The sequence below is a fragment of the Ambystoma mexicanum genome, chromosome 4q, assembly GCF_040938575.1.
Source record: "Ambystoma mexicanum isolate Mex_15411 chromosome 4q, UKY_AmexF1_1, whole genome shotgun sequence".
NCBI classification, from domain to species: domain Eukaryota; kingdom Metazoa; phylum Chordata; class Amphibia; order Caudata; family Ambystomatidae; genus Ambystoma; species Ambystoma mexicanum.
In genome coordinates, this window is record NC_090928.1 from 1,244,356,254 (window position 1) to 1,244,374,491 (window position 18,238).

Below are 18,238 nucleotides of genomic sequence, written 5' to 3' on the forward strand. Positions count from 1 at the left end.
CTACCACACATACAGAATCTAAATATGGTGGTTATCAAAATTGACCTATCCTTCGCCAACGCCATACTACAAGGCATACCTGCACTCATTGATTGCGGGGCAGCCGGATCATTTATCGACGATGATCGAGCTAAACCTCATAACATCCCAAAGGAAGTGATTATCCTGGTTGAAGGTGTGGACGGAACTACCTTGATATCGGGTCCCATCTGAGAATAGACAGAACTCTAACAAATGTCTGTGTCCTCACATCAGGAAAAGTTGTCATTTGACATAAACAGCCCATCACCCCATTATTGTAAGACTCCTGTGGTTACACACACACAACCCTTACGTTAACTGGAGGGCCAAATCACTATTCCTCGGGTCCGAGTATGACTCATTGCTTGAACTCTGGTTCACCAGGTGTTCAATCCATTTCCACTACGTGTATAAGCAAGATCCATACTCTTCCCGAGCAGTATAGCATGTTTCGTGAAGTTTTTTCTGAAACACAATCTAAGTCTCTACCACCACACAGGAGGTATGATTGTTCCATCAGCATCCTCCCAGGCCATCCTGTTCCATTTGGTAGAATGAATGTTATCGGAACGGGAGAAAGTAGCACCTCCAATGTAATCTGAAGAACGGCTTAATCACAGAATCGACTTCTCCAGCTGGGGCGTCCTAGTGTTTTATCCCCAAAAAGGATTCAGACGTCCTGCGCCCATGCATAGCCTTTTGCGGATTGAATAAGATCACAGTACCAGATGGATATCCTATGCCATTGATTCCTGAAATACTAGAAGCCGTTAAGGGAGATCTCATATACTCCAAACTGGATCTGCATGGGGCTTACCATCTCATCCGGGTAAGATCAGGAGATGAATGGAAGACAGCCTTCCGAACCCCCTTTGGTCACTTCGAGTATAAGGTCATGCCGTTCGGACTTTCGCTCCCGCAATGTTCCAGTGTTTCATGGATCATCTGTCACGACCACTGACTCATTCCCACAAACAAGCACTCCTCAGTCCCAAACCATCCGTATGGTGCTGTCAGACCGCCCCTAACCCATGTATGGGGCTGTCAGGCTTAACCCGCAGAAGATAAGGAGGAAAGTCAGCTGGGTCCAGTCTTGGCGCAACTGGCGCCATTCCCCTTGGTGTTTCACTCAGGGTACAGTAAGAAACTAGAGTTTCCTGGTTCCCCCAAGATGGTGGAGATTTGGCCTTAGCATTTCAGGGGCTGTCATGCTTCTAGGAGTGGCTGGCTATATAAGCCACACCCAGGCAGTCGGCCCCTGCTTTCTGCTATTTCTGCCAACGCTGGCAGCGTGGCAGCGTGACACTACCGTTGCTCCGACCTGCAAGGCAAGAAAGAAGACGCACGTTAACAGGGTAAGACACTTCAGCGTACACTTACTGCAGAAGCTGTGCAGTTCTCATTGGTCCCGTTGCACAGCGAGAATCTCTGTTTGTTTCTCTGCATCTCTGCTCCCGAGTTCCGGTTGGATCCACCCGCTCACAGCTGCTCCGAACTCCCGTTACACTGCAGCTGTTCCAATTCCGCTTTCTTCATCTCGAACGCCTGGAATAAGTGAGAGAATGTCAGTAAATAGGCAAGCAAATTACTAAAACAATAAGTGCACGCATACTGACCAGAATATTCAACATACACACTGCTGCGCACCCACACTACCAATGGTAGCGCGCACGCAAACCAAGGATGTTTAATTACGCATACTACAGCGCAGCTGTGCCAAATCTGCACCCTTAGCTGGCATACAGCAGTCCCGAACTGGTGGCACTACACTGCGCAGGACACAGCAAGCAAGCAGCCATACGTGGTGCGCTTCACAGAATGGAACGCACTAAAGACACATGTGTAGGCCAACACGTGCACACAGACGAAACTACCTGAATCCACAGCAGTGAAGGAGTACGAATTGTGTCAACAAAAAGTCGGCTTTTCTGTGGACATTACCTGGCGCTTTGGAACAATACACAGCAGCACCTGAACAAGAGGATTTTACAGATGCTTCCTTAAGCCCGGCGGACTTAAACCTCAGTGAAGCAACTGATATCGCATCACAAGGCTGCAGACACATTTGCGCCCCTGCTGAAGAGAAGCGGGACGGATAGCCCACCAACACCTATCACCAGGTGAGCAGAACCCTAGGGAGCATGAGACACAGGGAGGAGCGGGGCTGGGACGCACATGTTCTAATACCTGTTCTCTCACGCTAGGAGCGACCCCAGGCAGTGAATCCACCCTACCTACACCCCGGTTGAGACCCAAAACCACCAAGGCTCCAAGCGCTCCCGCAGATACAAGGTAGGCATAACCTCATCTATTCGCATATCTCCTACTCCACTCAGTAATAGTCTACCTGGACAATATCCTGGGTTTCTCCTACAACCCTTTTTAACACACGAGTCAAGTCCGGTCGGTTTTACAACGCTTGGGAGATAACCCCCTGTACTGTTAGTTGGAGGAATGTGAATTTGATAGGGAAGAAGTCGCGTATCTGGGATTTGTGTTGTCCTCCAGCGGTAAGTATCTGCTATTTTGGACTGGATGCCACCACATTCTGTGAAAGAACTGCAACGATTTGTAGGGTTTGCAAATATATATCAGAAGTTCATAGCAGAATTCTCCAAGGTCATCCTACCGTTGACAGGCCTGTTGAAAAAGGGGGTTAGAGTACCTTGGGCGCCGATCAGGCCTTTGCGACATTAAAGAAAGCCTTTTCTACCACGCCAATCCTCAAGAACCCAGATCCAAGTAAGGGGTTTATTATAGAAACTGATGCCTCCTCTAGAGCCCTGGGGCAGTCCTGAAGCAAAACTCTGAATCGGGAGAGGAATGCCCCGTTGCATACATGTCCAAGACTTTATCTCTGGGCAAAACCAAATATACAGTTCTGGTAATGGGGCTGTTGGCTATAAAGCGTGCCTTTCAGGAGTGGAGGCGTCTCCTTTTAGGATCTAAACCTGCCATTGAAGTCAGAACGGATCATCAGAACCTGAAGAGTCTACAATATGCAGAGACCCAGGACAGTGGGCAGGCCCGGTGGCCAAATTTCTTTTCCCCCTACAATATAACCTTTGTGATAATTCTAGGAAAAGCCAACCTTATGGCAGACAACTTATTCAAAAAGAAGAGCACTTCTAGTTCTAGATTTCAATCGGAAAGGTTATTCCCGAAGGGCAGATTTATCTACACAGTTATGGATTATATGCAAAAAGTCTAACTGGACACAGTGACACTGAATAGGGAATGTGAAGATTTGGTTGAAAAACACAACTTGACTCAGGAGGACATTTTGTTTTTCCATGACCATCCAGTATTTCTACCCTCACCTTCAGTACAAAAGGAAGCACTTAGATGTGCCACGACACAGTAATGTCCGGACTTCGGGGAGTAGCTGGTACCTTAGATTTGTTAGAGATATTTTTGGTGGTCTGCGATAGGATCTGATGCACAGGATTATGTCTCCAACTGTGTGACCTGCTTACAGAACAAGGTAACCGGAAGACCGCCTTTGGGTCAGTTAGTACCCTTATCTATACCTCAGAGGCCTTGGCAGATGATCTCCATGGATTTCATCGCTGATTTACCTTTTTCAAGTGGTCACATGACCATAATGTTAACCATTGACTATTTTACTAAACTAGCTCATTTTCATGCTTTACGCTGGGTTCCCACAGCAGCCCAAATGGCTTTTTTATTCACCGATAACATTTTTGTTTGCTATAGACTTCCTGAGACGATTGTTTCGCATAGAGGTTCTCCATTTCCCTCCCGGTATTGGAAATGGGTCTGTTCCGCTTTTAAAATCAAAAGATCCTTTAGCTCTGGCTACCACCCCCAGAATAATGGCCAGACCGAGAGGTTGATACAGACTCTGGATGATTACTTACTATGCTTTGTCTCATCCACTCACGATGATTGTGCTAAACTCCTGCCAATGGCAGAATTTGCATATAACACTGCTGGCATACATCTACATGGACCTTTTACTGTACATATGGTTTTCATCCGCAATGCTTTGCTTCCGCATCCCATTCTGCAGCTCGGTTTCTGAATGTGGATGCACTACTCTTTGACATTCAACGGGATCATAGGCAGGCCAGTACAGCAACTCAAGAACGATCTAATTGCTCTGCAGCCCGGCATCGGTCAGCGGCTCCCCAGTGGGGTTCAGGTGATAGTCTGGTTGTCTTCACGTTTCCTCTCCAAGCATCTGGTTCCTTCCAAATTGTCTCTGAAGTTCTTTGGCCCGTTTGAGATTCTGAGCACTAGAGGTCCTGTTGCATATTTGTTACGCCTCCCCCCCCCCCCCATCCTGGTCCCGATTACAACTTGTCTTTCATGTATCTCAGTTGAAGCCTGATGTTACAGATAGTTTCCAGAGGTCTTCTGTGGCTCGCCCTCCTCCTGTTGTTACACCTTCTAGTCTGGAGTATGAGGTGATGGGCATTTGTGATTCCCGTTACTTTCACTGACGCCTGCAATATCTCCTGGACTGGAAGGGGTACTTATCTGCCGATCGTACATAGAAACCGGCCTCTACGCTTCATGCCCCGCATTTGGTCAGATGTTTTCACCTTCTGCACCCAGGCAACTGGGGCTGTCTCCTCTTGGGAGAGGGCATACTGTCATATTCCGGTTTCGCCAGCATTCCTTCCTGCATCGCTGGAAGAGGGGCGGTGCACTATTTCCCGATTCCTCCAAAATGTCAGAGGATGTACCATGCAACGGTCTAGTGGTCCGGAAGGAGGCATGTTGGTGCATGGATTCGGCAGCCTTGGTGTCCGTTGGCTGTAGGGAGAATGCTCAAGTACAGGAAAGACCGGAGGCTAGGCGTGTTGCTATGTTTCAGCATAACGCTTGTAAGTTTTCCTTCTCTACTTAAACTTCTGTGTTCCATTTCACTATCCTTGCTAAATTCTGTTCTATTCTCGTTCACTATCCCTCTCTTGCTTATAGAATGTTGTGCAGCTGAACTCCTTGCTACGAAACCGCACAACTCTCCTGGTCCTCTGGTTCCTTGATTCCCATTGAAGATAATCCCCATTTAGCATTGGTCAGGGTCCTTCTTTAGTCACAGCCCGCCTTCCCCGCCGACTGCTAGCCTGTCATTCATCTCGGCACGGAGCAAGGGAATACAAAGTGCAGAAGACCTCCTGGAGATTCCAGAGACAGCTCACTCAAAGAAGATTGCACACAGGTCTTTTCCCCTTGAGGGTTCCCTGCTGTTTCTGCAGACCTCCACTTCGCAGGGGTTTGGCAGAGACGGTAGGGGATTCTTGCATACATCACAGTTGACTGCATCTGAACAGGTTAGTCCATTTGAATATACCTGGGTTTGAATTCAGTTTGTGTCATTTAACACTTATGCACCCTTGGGCAAGTAGCAACCACTACCCCTCTCCCTCCCTCTGGGATGGGACTGTGGAGCTCTAAGCAGAAGCATTGTTGCATCGGTAGTGCTCTCTTCTGGCCCAAGTACAAAGCCTCTGAAAAAGACTTCCAGCACCATATCCCATTGGGAGTGAGAATTTCTCTGTGCCCAAGGAGTGGCATTGTATCACCTCAGCCTGGGCCTTGCAGGTCATGAATCACCCTCAACAACCCCCGGACTATCCTTCTGCCCCCCCTCCCCCTTTGCCTACGAACAACTTCTCGTTGGAGGAGGTTCATTAACTTTTGGAAAAATGTCCCATAGATCTTGAAGCGAGTTCGGAACAGTGCCTTGTATTTCCTTTACTTTCTGGTTCTTAAGACTGTGGACTGTGTCCCTTCCTAGTTCTAAGGCTTTTGAACTGGTACCTGCTCAATGGCAAGTTCAAGATGTTGACCCTGGCTCAGATCCTCCAGGCCCACAATCGGCAGAACTGGTTGGATCTTCAGGCACATGAAGCATTTGAGATTAGTGTTGAGGTATTTCCACTACCTATTCAAGGTCCAACCATTCAGCCTTTCTTTGGCACCCGGGGCCTTCACCAAACTGCTGGCTGTGTTTGCGGCTTACCTCAAGAAAGAAAGCATCCATGTCTTTCCATATATGGATAACTGGCTGATGCAAGCTTGCTTCCCTGACCAGACACAGCACATCTGTACCGAAAATGCAGCCTGTTTCAAAGTTTGGGCTTCTTCATGACCTTCAAGAAGTCCCATGTTCGCTCTCCTAGTCCCTTCAATCCTTGCAGTATTGGACACTCGACCATGCAGGGCTTTCCCTCCAGAGGATTGAGTGGCGAACTTGTTCCTTATGGTTCATGAACTCTCAGTAGCTGGTTCTGGATAATGCCTTCTGCCCTTTCTTGGCTATCTTGGCTCTCATGGCTTCCTGCAGTTTGGTGGTGTCATAGCCTCGGTTAGGCATGAGGTCACCTCAATAGCTTCTCTTCTGTCAGTGATCTCAGTTTCAGGGAAACATATCAGACCTTTTGCAGGTCCTGAACAATGTATGCCAGGACCTTGTGGGGTCAGTCCGTGTGAGACAACCTGCTGAAAGGGGTTTTGCTTCGGCAACCTTGGCACCAACTGATGGTGGTTACGGACACCTCCTTGATGGGCTCAGGCCCTCATCTGCCAGATTTGATGGTGAGCGGACTTTGGTCAGAGACTCGAAAGCATCAATTTGCAGGAATTGAGGGAAATCAGGCTAGCCTTAGCTGCCTTGCTCCCCTCAGTGCAGGGCAAGTGTGTGCTGGTCCTAAAGATCAACACAGTGGCAATGCATTACCTTTGCAAACTATGTGCCTCTGTGCAGAGAATCGATCTCTTCTCCAGTGTTCTGCTTCAGGGAATTAACTTTGCAGGGGGCTCTGGGGGATGCACTGACTGTCGACCGGTACTCCAATCTCCTCTATGCTTTCCCACTGATTCCTAGCCCCTTCATACCGCTACTTCTCAGGAGATTGCAACTGGTTCAACGTTAATTGATTGCTGTGGATGGGGCCTAGAGGACCTGGTACCCAGAGCTTATGGACATGTCCATCCGCCCTCACTGGTGCCTCCCTTTGAGTGTGAATCTGCTCTCCTTTTCAAAAAGTTGGGGTCCTCCACCCAAACCTAAGCAGCTTCAACCTTCATGCATTGCTTTGTGAGGCTCAGATGAAGGTGTGGGATTTGTCGGACAATTCCCTATATGTACTTGTTTCAACTCGGAGTCTAGCTGCTAAGTCCATTTATGCCTGCAGGTAGCGTATAATCTCTGTTCTGTGTCGGGTGAGGGATTTTGGACCCTTTCACCTTTCCTACCTCCTGTTTTGGATTTTCTGCTTTCGTTGACTCGGACAGGCCTACAAATCAACACTGTAAAGGAGTACCTCGTCACCATATCAGTCTTTAGAAGGACACCTGAGCAAGGCTCTTTCTTCACGATCCCCATTGTTATGCATATTTTGCAGGGATTGCCTAACTAGTTTCCCCTGTGCCAGTTTTTTGTTCCTGCATGTGACTTTATTTTAATGTTGACTTTCTTGATGAGTGTTCCATTTGACCGCCTGCTTTTTATTTATTTCGTTAACATTGTTCACCCTAATGGTGATTTTCCTTGTAGCCATCATTTCAGTGGATTACATTCTCCCACAGATTCCTCATCTTGATAGACCATCCCCCTCAGCTGCTAGTAAAAATGTAACAGGGGGCGTAGTGGTAGCTCTGCATCGTCCACTCTACCTCTTCATGCCTCGACTGCGCCACTCTTCGACTTCATACGTGATGTCAGTGATACATATAAAACATGACTACGTTTTTTTTTTTCCAAGGAGAAAGTGACTTTGAGAGCGAGCTGTCCTCCATTCCAAAGTAGTCTCTGCTTTCCATCTCTTTTAAAGATCCCTCTTCCTGTGTTTTTTCCCCTCCTCCATCCTCTCCAAGGCTGAAGAGTGATTTCATCTGCTGGACACGGTGTGGTCCCTCAGCGACTACGTTGTCAAGGTGGTTCTCCCTCTTCGTCTTGGAATGCTACCCTATTGCTGGGAAAGAGGTACTGAAGGGCCCAGAGGTTTGAATGCCGTCTCTGCTTTAATGATAAGGGTCTGGGGGGGTCCGTGCCATAGACATTTGACAAGCGATTATGTTGGCCTTGCGGCACACGTTTGCCAAACATTGCTGCTTGGATTCTCTTTCAAGGCAGGATGCTCGCTTTGATGGAGGCAGACCTCCAGAGTTTTCTCGTCTAGGTAGTCTCCTCTCGCTCTCCCGTCACCTCCAAATCTACCTACTACTATCAGAGTCTATCATAGATGAGGAATCATTGGGAGGAGAAATCTTTAGAAGAACAAATTACTTACCTCCTTGTTAATGTTCTTTATTATGATTGTCCCTCCCACGGATTCCCCATCACTCTCCCTACCAGCCCGTCTGGTGGATAGCTTATACACCTCTTCTGTTTTACAGTGCCTTTAGTGGTTCAATGCTAGGGACAAAAGCAGAACTGAGGTCATGGCTTGCAGTGACTCTCTGTATACTGGTCTCAACGTCACATCTGGGGCACTGTGACTCTTTACTGGTCTCAACCTAATTTTGGGGTTTAGCCCCAGTGATAGACTATCATAGATGAGGAACCTGTTGGAGGAACATCCATTGGAAAGAGCATTACAGAGAGGTAAGTAATTTGTTATGCCCTGTGACTGGCCTGTTTACTTAGTTTCTTGTTGCAATGGTTTAAGGAAAGGGGGTTGGGTTTCAGAGCTGTAGGTTGACAGTGGAGGTTTCTCTACCAATTTCCTTTGAATATTTCTTTTATTGTTCTCTGATCTCGAAAATCAAAATTCTGAAAATAAATTAGTGAAACATTGGGCCCACCATGAAAGTTCAAGCCAATGTTATTGTCCCCATTGTGCTATTGTTAGTATAGAAATTGTCAATTGTTATGCTTTGGTAAATACTTTAAACAACAACTTGTTTTTCTTTGGTTCTAGTGGGAAGCAAGATGAATCCCCTACATCCCAGCAGGATGTAGAGTTGGACCAGGTCAGGCTACTGACACAAAAAATAATTAAGTTCATCGGTAAGTGAAAGACTTTGACTTGAAAGAAACACCATTTCAGGGCTCGGAACATCCATAAATGGATCTATCCTTGAATTATTACAGGAAAGGTCTAACAACAAATTCGAAACCATATACCTTGCCTTTGTTGATTTAACAATGGCCTTTAATAAAATGGTTAGACCTCTACTCGATGCAATGACGATGGGGATCTCCCCCGCTCCCCCCCCCACCCCTTTGGTTAATATGTTAAGCTATCAACATACAAATACCAGTGTGTTCAGGTCAGACGGAATTCTCAGGGCCAACTATCCGCACCTATACCCACTTTTAGATTATGATAAGACTGTGTGATTGCTCCGACCTTATTTAATTTGTTTACATCAGATCTTGGACATTTAAATCAGATAATTTCTGCCTATGTTTGGAAAGAAGGCTCTTTCTTGGCTGGCATAAGCGAATGATCTGGTCCTTCTAGATCCTACGCCTAATCGTCTCCAGCGGCAATTAAATGCTTTTGGAAATTATGTAATCCCCATACAAAAAGAAAACCTAATTTGTGTGGCGATTAGAGCACACTCCTCTGGAGATTGTTGATTCAATATGGTTACCCAATTAATTGGTGCTAAATCAATAGCATTATCAGCCCAAGATAAGACATTACATTCCTGTCTTGGTAGCTTTTAATTTTTACTGCAATAGTTTTATAAAACAAAAGTGACACCTGTCCTGACCTACGGGCCAAAATCATTGCCCTTAAAACGCATGATTTTGGGTTGGAAGTAGGCAGCCTCTTTTAGAGAAATGTTCTCAACCTCTCCAAAGGGGTCTCTCCAAAGGGGTTACAAATTCTCCTCTACATGTTGTGATTATCGCTACTATTGTAAAATTCGGTCCGTTTTTAGGAAAGTTCTTGATCCCCAAGTGTTCTCTTTATTTTGTAATCATATTTTTGCTAATAAGAACAACCACACATCAAGAAGTGTCATGCTACTGTGTTGCCTTATTAGACACAATTGACTGTTCTATTGAAACATTGATTAATGTTCCACTAAAAGTGAAAACGAAATTCTGGAACTACAATTGGTGCAAAAATAAGGTTGTTTGCTCAAAATATAAATTATTTTCAATGGATTGCCTTTCTCCCGCAGATTCCTCATCTGATAGATATTCCCTCCAGCTATGCTGCTTTGGAACATTTTTGACTGGCTGTGTAGCCCTCGAGCATTGCTTGGCGTCTGGTCATCGGCTCCAGACGTGACGTCAGGCATCGTATAAAAGCCACACTACCAGTGGCTTCCTTCCTCTGCCTCTTAGGCCTCATGACCACCTGCATTTTTCTAGTGCCAGAGACCAGGTTGAGCATGAGATCACTACAATATCTCCTGAGGGATCAGTGGTCTCAGTACATCGGCTCTCTCTAGGATCTCCTCACAGTGTCCACATCGGTGGTCAACGACCTGTCCTGGTGGGCAGACCGCAACAGTCTCTATTAGCCGGGGAACCCTTCTGGCCTCCTTGGCCTCAGAGCTGAGTGGTCACGGGGGCGTCTCTGAAGGGTTTGGTGCATTCACTGCAAGGATTTGCAGGTGAGCGGCCTATGGTCAGCGACGGAAGCCAGATGGCCCATCAACAGGCTGGAGTTGCGAGCGCTCAGGCTTGCCCTGAAAGCATTTGCCCTGTCTCTGCAGGGGAAACATGTCCTCGTTCTGACGGACAACACAGTGGCAATGCACTATCTCACCAAGCAAGGTGGTGTGCCCCCTCTGCACAGAGGCGATGATGCTTTGGTTCAAATGGATTGTGTCCTCCCACGTATTCCTCATTTTAGATATATTCGCTAGCTTGCTGCTTCTTAGGAAAAAATGTTCGGCAGAGGGCGCTGTGCTTGAGGCCACGTAGCTTGGTCCCTTGAAGGCCAGCGTCGACGTCATCCGTCGTATGAAAGGCTCGAGCCGTGCCCGTTGGATTCTGTTCAGTTTTTGCCGAGCTTCTGCTTCGGTGTTTGAAACGGCGCGTCAGTTTTCTCCTCAACTCCGACAACACCCAAGACGGGTTTTAAAAACTGTCTGAAATGTGGAAGAAAGATGTCCATTACGGATCCTCACCGCAACTGCCTTTGGTGCCTTAGTCCTGATCACTGAGTCAACGAGTGCGGGTCGTGTCAGGCGATGTCGAACAAGGCTCTTAAGGAACGCCAAGGTAAGCTAGCGATGGGAGAGGAGTCTTTCAAGTCAGCAAAACGACTAAAAGACTCAGGAGAGTCGAGAAAAAAAATCTCTCAGCGGGCTAATGCACATTTTTTTTGAGAAGGCGGCCCCGACCCCCTCAAAAAGGTTGCGTGAAGAGCATGCCCCTGTCCACTCTAAAAGTGACGGAGGGGAATCTAAAATGACACACGCTAAATCCGACAAAAAGTTCAAAAATGGCAGACCTTTATGACTGCCTACAATCGGCCAGTGGCCTAGATACCTCACCTGATGTAGAATTTGAAAGACCTGACCCCACTGACCACGCTGAACCGGGGTATAGGAACCTCATGGGAAGAGTGATAGATTTTATGGGGTGGAAGTCCGTGTCTCCAAGGTATGACCAGGCCGACTTGACTGATATTCCACAAAGCTCTTCAAAAGAGAGTTATGACAAATTGGGAGACCCCTGAGTCTTTACCAGCTGTAAATAAGAAATTTGTAGGAAAGTACAGACCTACTCCCTTGGATCCAGAGTATCTGTCTAAACACCCTTCACCTGAAAGCTTGGTGATTCAAGCTGTGACTGCAAATAGGCAATCGGCTTATCCCTCCATGCCCCCTGACAGGGACGACAAAAAGATTGACGCCTGGGCGAGGAAAGTTTTCACTTCGGGTAGTATGGCCCTTAAATCTACTAATGTGACTTGTACATTAGCTAGATTTAATTACACCCTGTTGAGCTGTTTGGATGCAGCGGCTGATCACAACCCTGGAGGGTGAGGAGCGGGATGGTTTCCTGGCGATAGTAAGGGATGGAAAGGAGGCTATGGAGGAGTGCCTCAAGCCAGGACTGGATACTGCAGAGAGTATAAGCAGGCCCATGGCATCTAGCGCCGTCTTGCGTAGATTTGCATGGCTAAGGAAATCTGGCTTTGCATCTGATGTACAGTCCAGATTACTTAATATGCCCTTTGACGGCTTGAGGTGGTTTGGCAGCAAGGCAGACGAGAGCTTGGAGAAGCTGCAGACCTCGAAAGCAGCAGCAAAATCACTCGGCGCCGCTATAAGGCAACCTCAGCAACACTCCTAAGCAGGCTCATCTTCCTGGAAGAGTCGCCCGTTTCGCTTCTATTCCTCTTTTGGAAAAGGGAGAGGGCAGGCCAGTCAGAGAGGCCAACAGAGAAAACCCTTTAATGGTGGAAAAGGGAGAGGCGCTAGATCAGCCACAGCAGCGGCTTCTACCTCATCAGCCACTGTAAAGCCACTTTGAGGTCTTAACCCACAAAACCCTGGTGGGAGGCAGAATCACTCAGTATCTGGACAAATGGCGGGGCATTACGTCAGATGCCTGGGCGCTAGAGATAGTGACCCATGGTTACTGCCTTCCTTTTCATCAAAGGCCTCAAGATCATCCACCGGGAGCCAACTCTGTAAAAATTCCAGAACCGCTCCTTCTGCAGGAGATTTTAACCCTGCTAAAGAAAGGTGCAATAGAACATTTACCTGTAGCGGACAGGAACAAGGGCTGGTACTCCCCCTATTTTCCCAACCCCAAAAAGGATGGAGGATTGAGACCCATCTTGGACTTGAGAAATTTGAACAAATTCCTCAGGAAGGACAAGTTTAAGATGGTGACTCTTTCTCATATCCTTCAGGCTCTTCAGCTTCAGGACTGGCTGGTTTCATTAGACCGTCAGGATGCTTACTTTCATGTGCCAATCCATCTCAAACACAGAAAGTACCTGAGGTTTGCAATTGGTGGATCTCACTATCAGTTTCAAGTTCTGCCATTTGGGCTGACCTCCGCCCCGAGGGTCTTCACCAAACTAATGGCGGTAGTGGCAGCGAGTCTCAGGAGGGAGGGGATTCACATCTACCCTTACCTGGACGATTGGCTAATCAGGGCAGGTTCACCCGAACGGGTCCAAGAACATCTAGCCATGACCTGTCGCTTCCTACACAAACTGGGCTTCTCCCTCAATTACAAGAAGTCGCAAATGATTCTGAGCCAAAGACTCCAATTCATCGGAGCAGTCCTGGACACCACCTCGTGGAAAGCCTCGCCTCCCCGAGGAAAGAGCTCACCACATTCTGCAGATGGTAGCAAAGTTTCAAAATGCCCAACATCTACCGGCGTTCGACTTCCTAAGGTTGCTAGGCCTCATGGTATCCTGCATTTTTCTGGTGCCAGAGGCTCGACTGAGGATGAGATCCCTGCAATGGGCCCTCAGGACTCAATGGTCCCAGTTTCCGGGGGAGATGTCAGATCTTCTACAAGCCCCGTCCAAGGTGGCTCAAGATATCCTATGGTGGGCTCGCAATGAGAATATCCTCAAGGGGGAACCTTTTTGGCAACCATGGCCGGAGATAACTGTAGTGACGGATGCCTCACTCACAGGGTGGGGAGCCCACACGAATGATCTGACAATCAGCGCTCGTTGGTCTCCATCGGGGTCCAAACTACACATCAACCTTTTGGAGCTGAGGGCAATCGGACTAGCGCTGAAGTCTTTTCTGCCCTCTGTACAGGGAAAGAATGTCCTGATAATGACAGATAACACGGTGGCCATGTACTACCTCAACAAAAGAAGAGGCGTAGGATCACTTCCACTGTGCAGAGAGGCAATGCAGCTCTGGTTCCGGGCAATGCAAGAAGGGAATCTCTCTATCGGCAGTTCATCTTGCCGGAGAGCTGAACACGGCGGCGGACGCTCTGAGCAGGCAGAGCACAATCTCCCACGAGTGGGAGCTAGCTCAGGAAGTCCTTCAAAAGATCTTCACCCTTTGGGGAACCCCTCAAGTATATCTGTTCGCGACCAGGGCAAACCGGAAGTGCGAACTGTATTGCTCAAGGGAATTTCCCCCGAGAGGAGCTCTAGGGGACGTGTTCGTAGTTGACTGGGTATTCCCACTCCTTTACGCATTCCCTCCAGTCCCCGTGATTCCTCATGTAATCAAGAGGTTGAGAAAGTTCAGGAGAACCATGATCCTAAGTGCCCTGGACTGGGCCAGGAGGACATGGTACCCAGATCTTCTGGACATGTCCATCTGCCCTCCAATACGTCTTTCACAAATAGAGGATCTTCTCTCGCAAGAGTAAGGTCGGGTTCTCCATCCAGAGGTCAAGACACTCAACCTTCACGCTTGCTTCTGAGAGGTTGAGATATAAGGATTGGGACCTCCCGGATGACGTTATGGAGATTTTGCTTTCGGCCAGAAGGCCAGCAACAAAATCCTTATACTGGTGTCGTTGGAAGAAATTCAGTAACTGGTGCAGGAATAAGAATGTGGATCCTTTTCAATGTACCACTCACATGGTGCTTTCCTTTCTATTACATTTAGCCAACTCGGGGTTCCAAGTTGGAACTATTAAAGGATATTTGGCAGCGCTATTTATCTTCAAGCGCTCCTCAGAGGAAATTGCATTTTTTAAATGCCCTTAGTTATCAAATTTCTTAAAGGGTTAACAAATGTGTTTCCTCCTACACCTTTCCAAGGTCCCATTTGGGATTTAAATTTAGTTTTAAAGTTTCTTATGTGTGCCCCTTTTGAGCCTTTACATTCTTGTCCTTTAAGGCACCTAGCTTTAAAAACTGTTTTACTAGTGGCTTTAACTTCAGCCCGCAGGGTGAGTGAGTTGCAGGCGCTCTCTTTTAAGCCTCCTCACACTATTTTCCACAAGGATAAAGTTATTTTAACGGTCAAGCCTTTTCTCCTACCTAAAATAGTTTCAGATTTCCATCTGTCACTTTACCTTCCTTTTATCCTCCTCCGCACGCTAGTAAAGAAGAGGAAAGATTCCATAGACTAGACCCTAAAGGGCTCTCAGCTTCTACATCTCTAGACTGGAAAGATTTAGACAAACTGATCAGTTATTTGTCGGTTACACTGGACACAAATTGGGCCTTGGTGTGTCCAAACAAACCTTATCCAGATGGATAATTCTAGCAATAGCTGAATGTTACAAATTGGCTGGGAATGAGCCTCCTAATTGTTTAAGGGTTCATTGAACCAGGGGCATAGCAACTTCCACGGCTCTTCAGAGGGGTGTCCCAGTGCAGGACATTTGTGCTGCGGCCACTTGGTCATCTATGCACACCTTTGTAAAACATTGTTTAGACTCCACTTCTTACCAAGGGGGCCTTTTTGCAAAAGCCGTCCTTCATTCGGTACATAATTAAAAATCTGGTACTCCCTCTTCCTACTAGTGCTGTGGGTGTCTATCTAAGATGAGGAATACGTGGGAGGACACAATCCATTCGAAGAACAAGTTACTTACCAGCGTTCATTCGACTGGATGTTCCTCCCACGTATTCCTCATCGACCCTCCCAACCTACCCCTATGTACAGTTTTTATGCTTTTTGCACTTGTACTTCCTTAAGAGCCTGACATCTGTCGACACCTAATACAACTGATGCAACCATTAACATTGAAAAAACAGAACTGAATCCAACGGGTGCGGCTCGAGCCCTTTATACGACGGATGACATTGACGGCGGCCTTCGAGGGACCAAGCTACGTGGCCTCGAGCACAGCGCCCTCTGGTGAACATTTTTTCTGAAGAAGCAGCAAGCTGGCGAATATATCTCCAGATGAGGATTACGTGGGAGGGACATCCAGTCGAAAGAACGTTACAGTTGGTAAGTAACTTGTTCTTCCGGTTGCTGGAGAACAGGATCTCGGTCTCAGCAGTTCATCTGGTGGGCACAGAAAACAATTTGGTCAATGCTCTGAGCAGGCGGAGCACAGTCTTGCACAAGTGGGAAGTGTTCCAGGAAGTTCTAGAGGAGGTCAGCGCTCTCTGAGGTACCCCAGCACTGGATCTGTTCGCAACAGAGTCCAACAGGAAAGGCGAACAGTTTTGCTCAGGGGAATTCCCAACAAACAGTGCGCTGGGGGACGCGTTTCTGGTGGATTGGACCTGCCTTCTCCTTTACACGTTCCCTCCTATTCACGTCATTCCATGGGTTCTCCGGAGGTTGAAGAGGTTTCGAGCAACCGTGATCTTGATTGCCCCTGAATGGGCGAGGAGATCGTGGCACTCCAACCTCTTGGTTCTGTCCACGTCACCGGTTGCCTCAGCGTCCAGATCTCCTAACCTAGTCGGAAAGGTTGGATACTCCATCCGCCCCATTGGAATCCTTCAACTTAAATGCGTGACTCTTGATAGGGTGAGATATGATGACTGCGACCTCTCTCAGAAATTACATGAGGTGTTGCTGGCTGCACGCAGACCATCTACAAGATCTTTGTGCATGTGCAGATGGAGATGATTTCTTGCCCCACCACTACAGCGATGGAATTCCTTCTGTTGCTGGCCTCAGCAGGCTTTCAGGTCACCACAGTCAAAGGATATTTGGCAGCCTCGTCTGTGTTTAAAAGATCCCTGGATCAAGGCTAATTTTTTATGATCCTGGTAATGGCACAATTCCTGAAAGGCCTTATTAATATGTTTCTGCCAACTCATTTTGTGGTCCCGGATTCAGACCTTAATCTGGTTCTGACATTTCTGATGGCAGCTCCCTTTGTGTACACGTCCCTTACGGCTTCTCTCTTTGAAAACAGCCTTCTTGGTGGCTATTACATCCGCTAGGCGGGTGAGTGAACTGCAGGCCTTATGCTGTAAATCAGCCTTCCTGCGTTTTTTCTCGGGAGAAAATTTCACTCGGGGTAAGGCCTGGCTTCCTCTCCAAGGATGTCTCAGAATTTCACCTGTCGCAATCCATCGACCTTAGTCTTCTACCATCGTGCGCACCCTTTTAAGCAGGAGGAACAGTTACATCGCCTAGACCCAAAGAGGGTGTCGAGTTATTATATTGCGAGGACAGCGGATTTCAGGAGAGCTGACCAGTTCTTTATGGCCTTTTCCTTAGCCTGTAATGGCCAGCCCAAATCCAAGCCGACTTTATCCTGATGGATAATTTTCTGCAAAGCTGAATGCTACCAGTCCGCTGGGAAAGAATTACCAGCAGGCATCAAGGCCCATTCGACAAGGGGAGTCTCAGCATCAACAGCATTTCAGAGGGGAGTCCCTGTTTGGGAGATTTGTCGCGCTGCGACATGATCATCCCTGCATACCTTTGCTAAGCACTATAGTCTGGCTGTGGCTCGTACAGCTGATGCGCATTTTGGCAGGGCAGTGCTGAATAATCTCTTGGTATAACTTTCTGCCCGCCTCCTTCATTTACTGCTTTGGGAGTTAATCAGATGAGGAATCTGCGGGAGAAAGGCAATCCATTGAAGGAGAAATTACTTACCGTAATGTTCTTTCTACGGGTTCTTCTCCCGCAGATTCCTCATCTCCACTCCCATCCATCCTTGCTCAGAAAGTCGGTGATTGGCCCGCATCTTCTCTTTCATGTTAACTTGATGATGGTCCTTTGGAGGTCGATAGTTACTTCTTTTTTAATTGCTTATTAGCATGTTTGTTCTCTCTGGTTTCCTATGCAGTGTGTGGTGCTCGGGGGGGGGAGGGGGGTAACTGACGTATGGACGTAGTGACATGGTATTTATACGACACCTGACGTCACGTCCGGAGCAGATGACCAGACGCCGAGCAAGACTGGTCGACAGCCGGTTTGAGGTCTTCTACACCCCCTGTCGAAACTTTTCTGAAGCAGCAGAGCTGGAGGGTATATTTATCAGATGAGGACTCCATAGAAAAAACATTACAGTAATTCATTTCTCCTTCTTATGTGTCCTATGTAGACAAGCCTCAAAATACAATCATATTGTATATGGTAAAATTTCCTAATTCCTCTTGGAGGAATTTGTTTATAAGATAAGGCCTCAACTTGTTTCCAACTAACAAAGTTACAGTAGCAAGCTCAAAAATGGAACGAAGCACCAGAAACATGTAAGTTTTGTAAAGACACAAAATATATTTAAACATTATAACACCTAGTGGTAGAATGCGCACAACTTCAACACCAGAGACATTCCTATTTTGCTAGATTTGTGTCTGAGCCAACCTTTCTGACGCCATCAGAAGTATGATCCAGAATTTTGATGGGGAACAATATGTCTTCAGCAGTTCTTGGATATGTATTGCATCTGTTT

At 47.3% G+C, this 18,238-nt stretch overlaps 1 protein-coding gene across 2 annotated transcripts in view; it reads left to right on the top strand.

Annotated features, from left to right (window-relative positions):
* The window catches only part of LOC138468319 (exportin-5-like), a 2,047,117-nt gene that overhangs the window by 1,657,049 nt on the left and 371,830 nt on the right, over positions 1 to 18,238 (top strand). For both annotated transcript variants that reach the window (XM_069608821.1, XM_069608822.1), the window contains exon 29: positions 8,919 to 9,007. In XM_069608821.1, the coding sequence (XP_069464922.1) occupies positions 8,919 to 9,007 (89 nt within the window). The remainder of the gene's footprint in view (positions 1 to 8,918; positions 9,008 to 18,238) is intronic.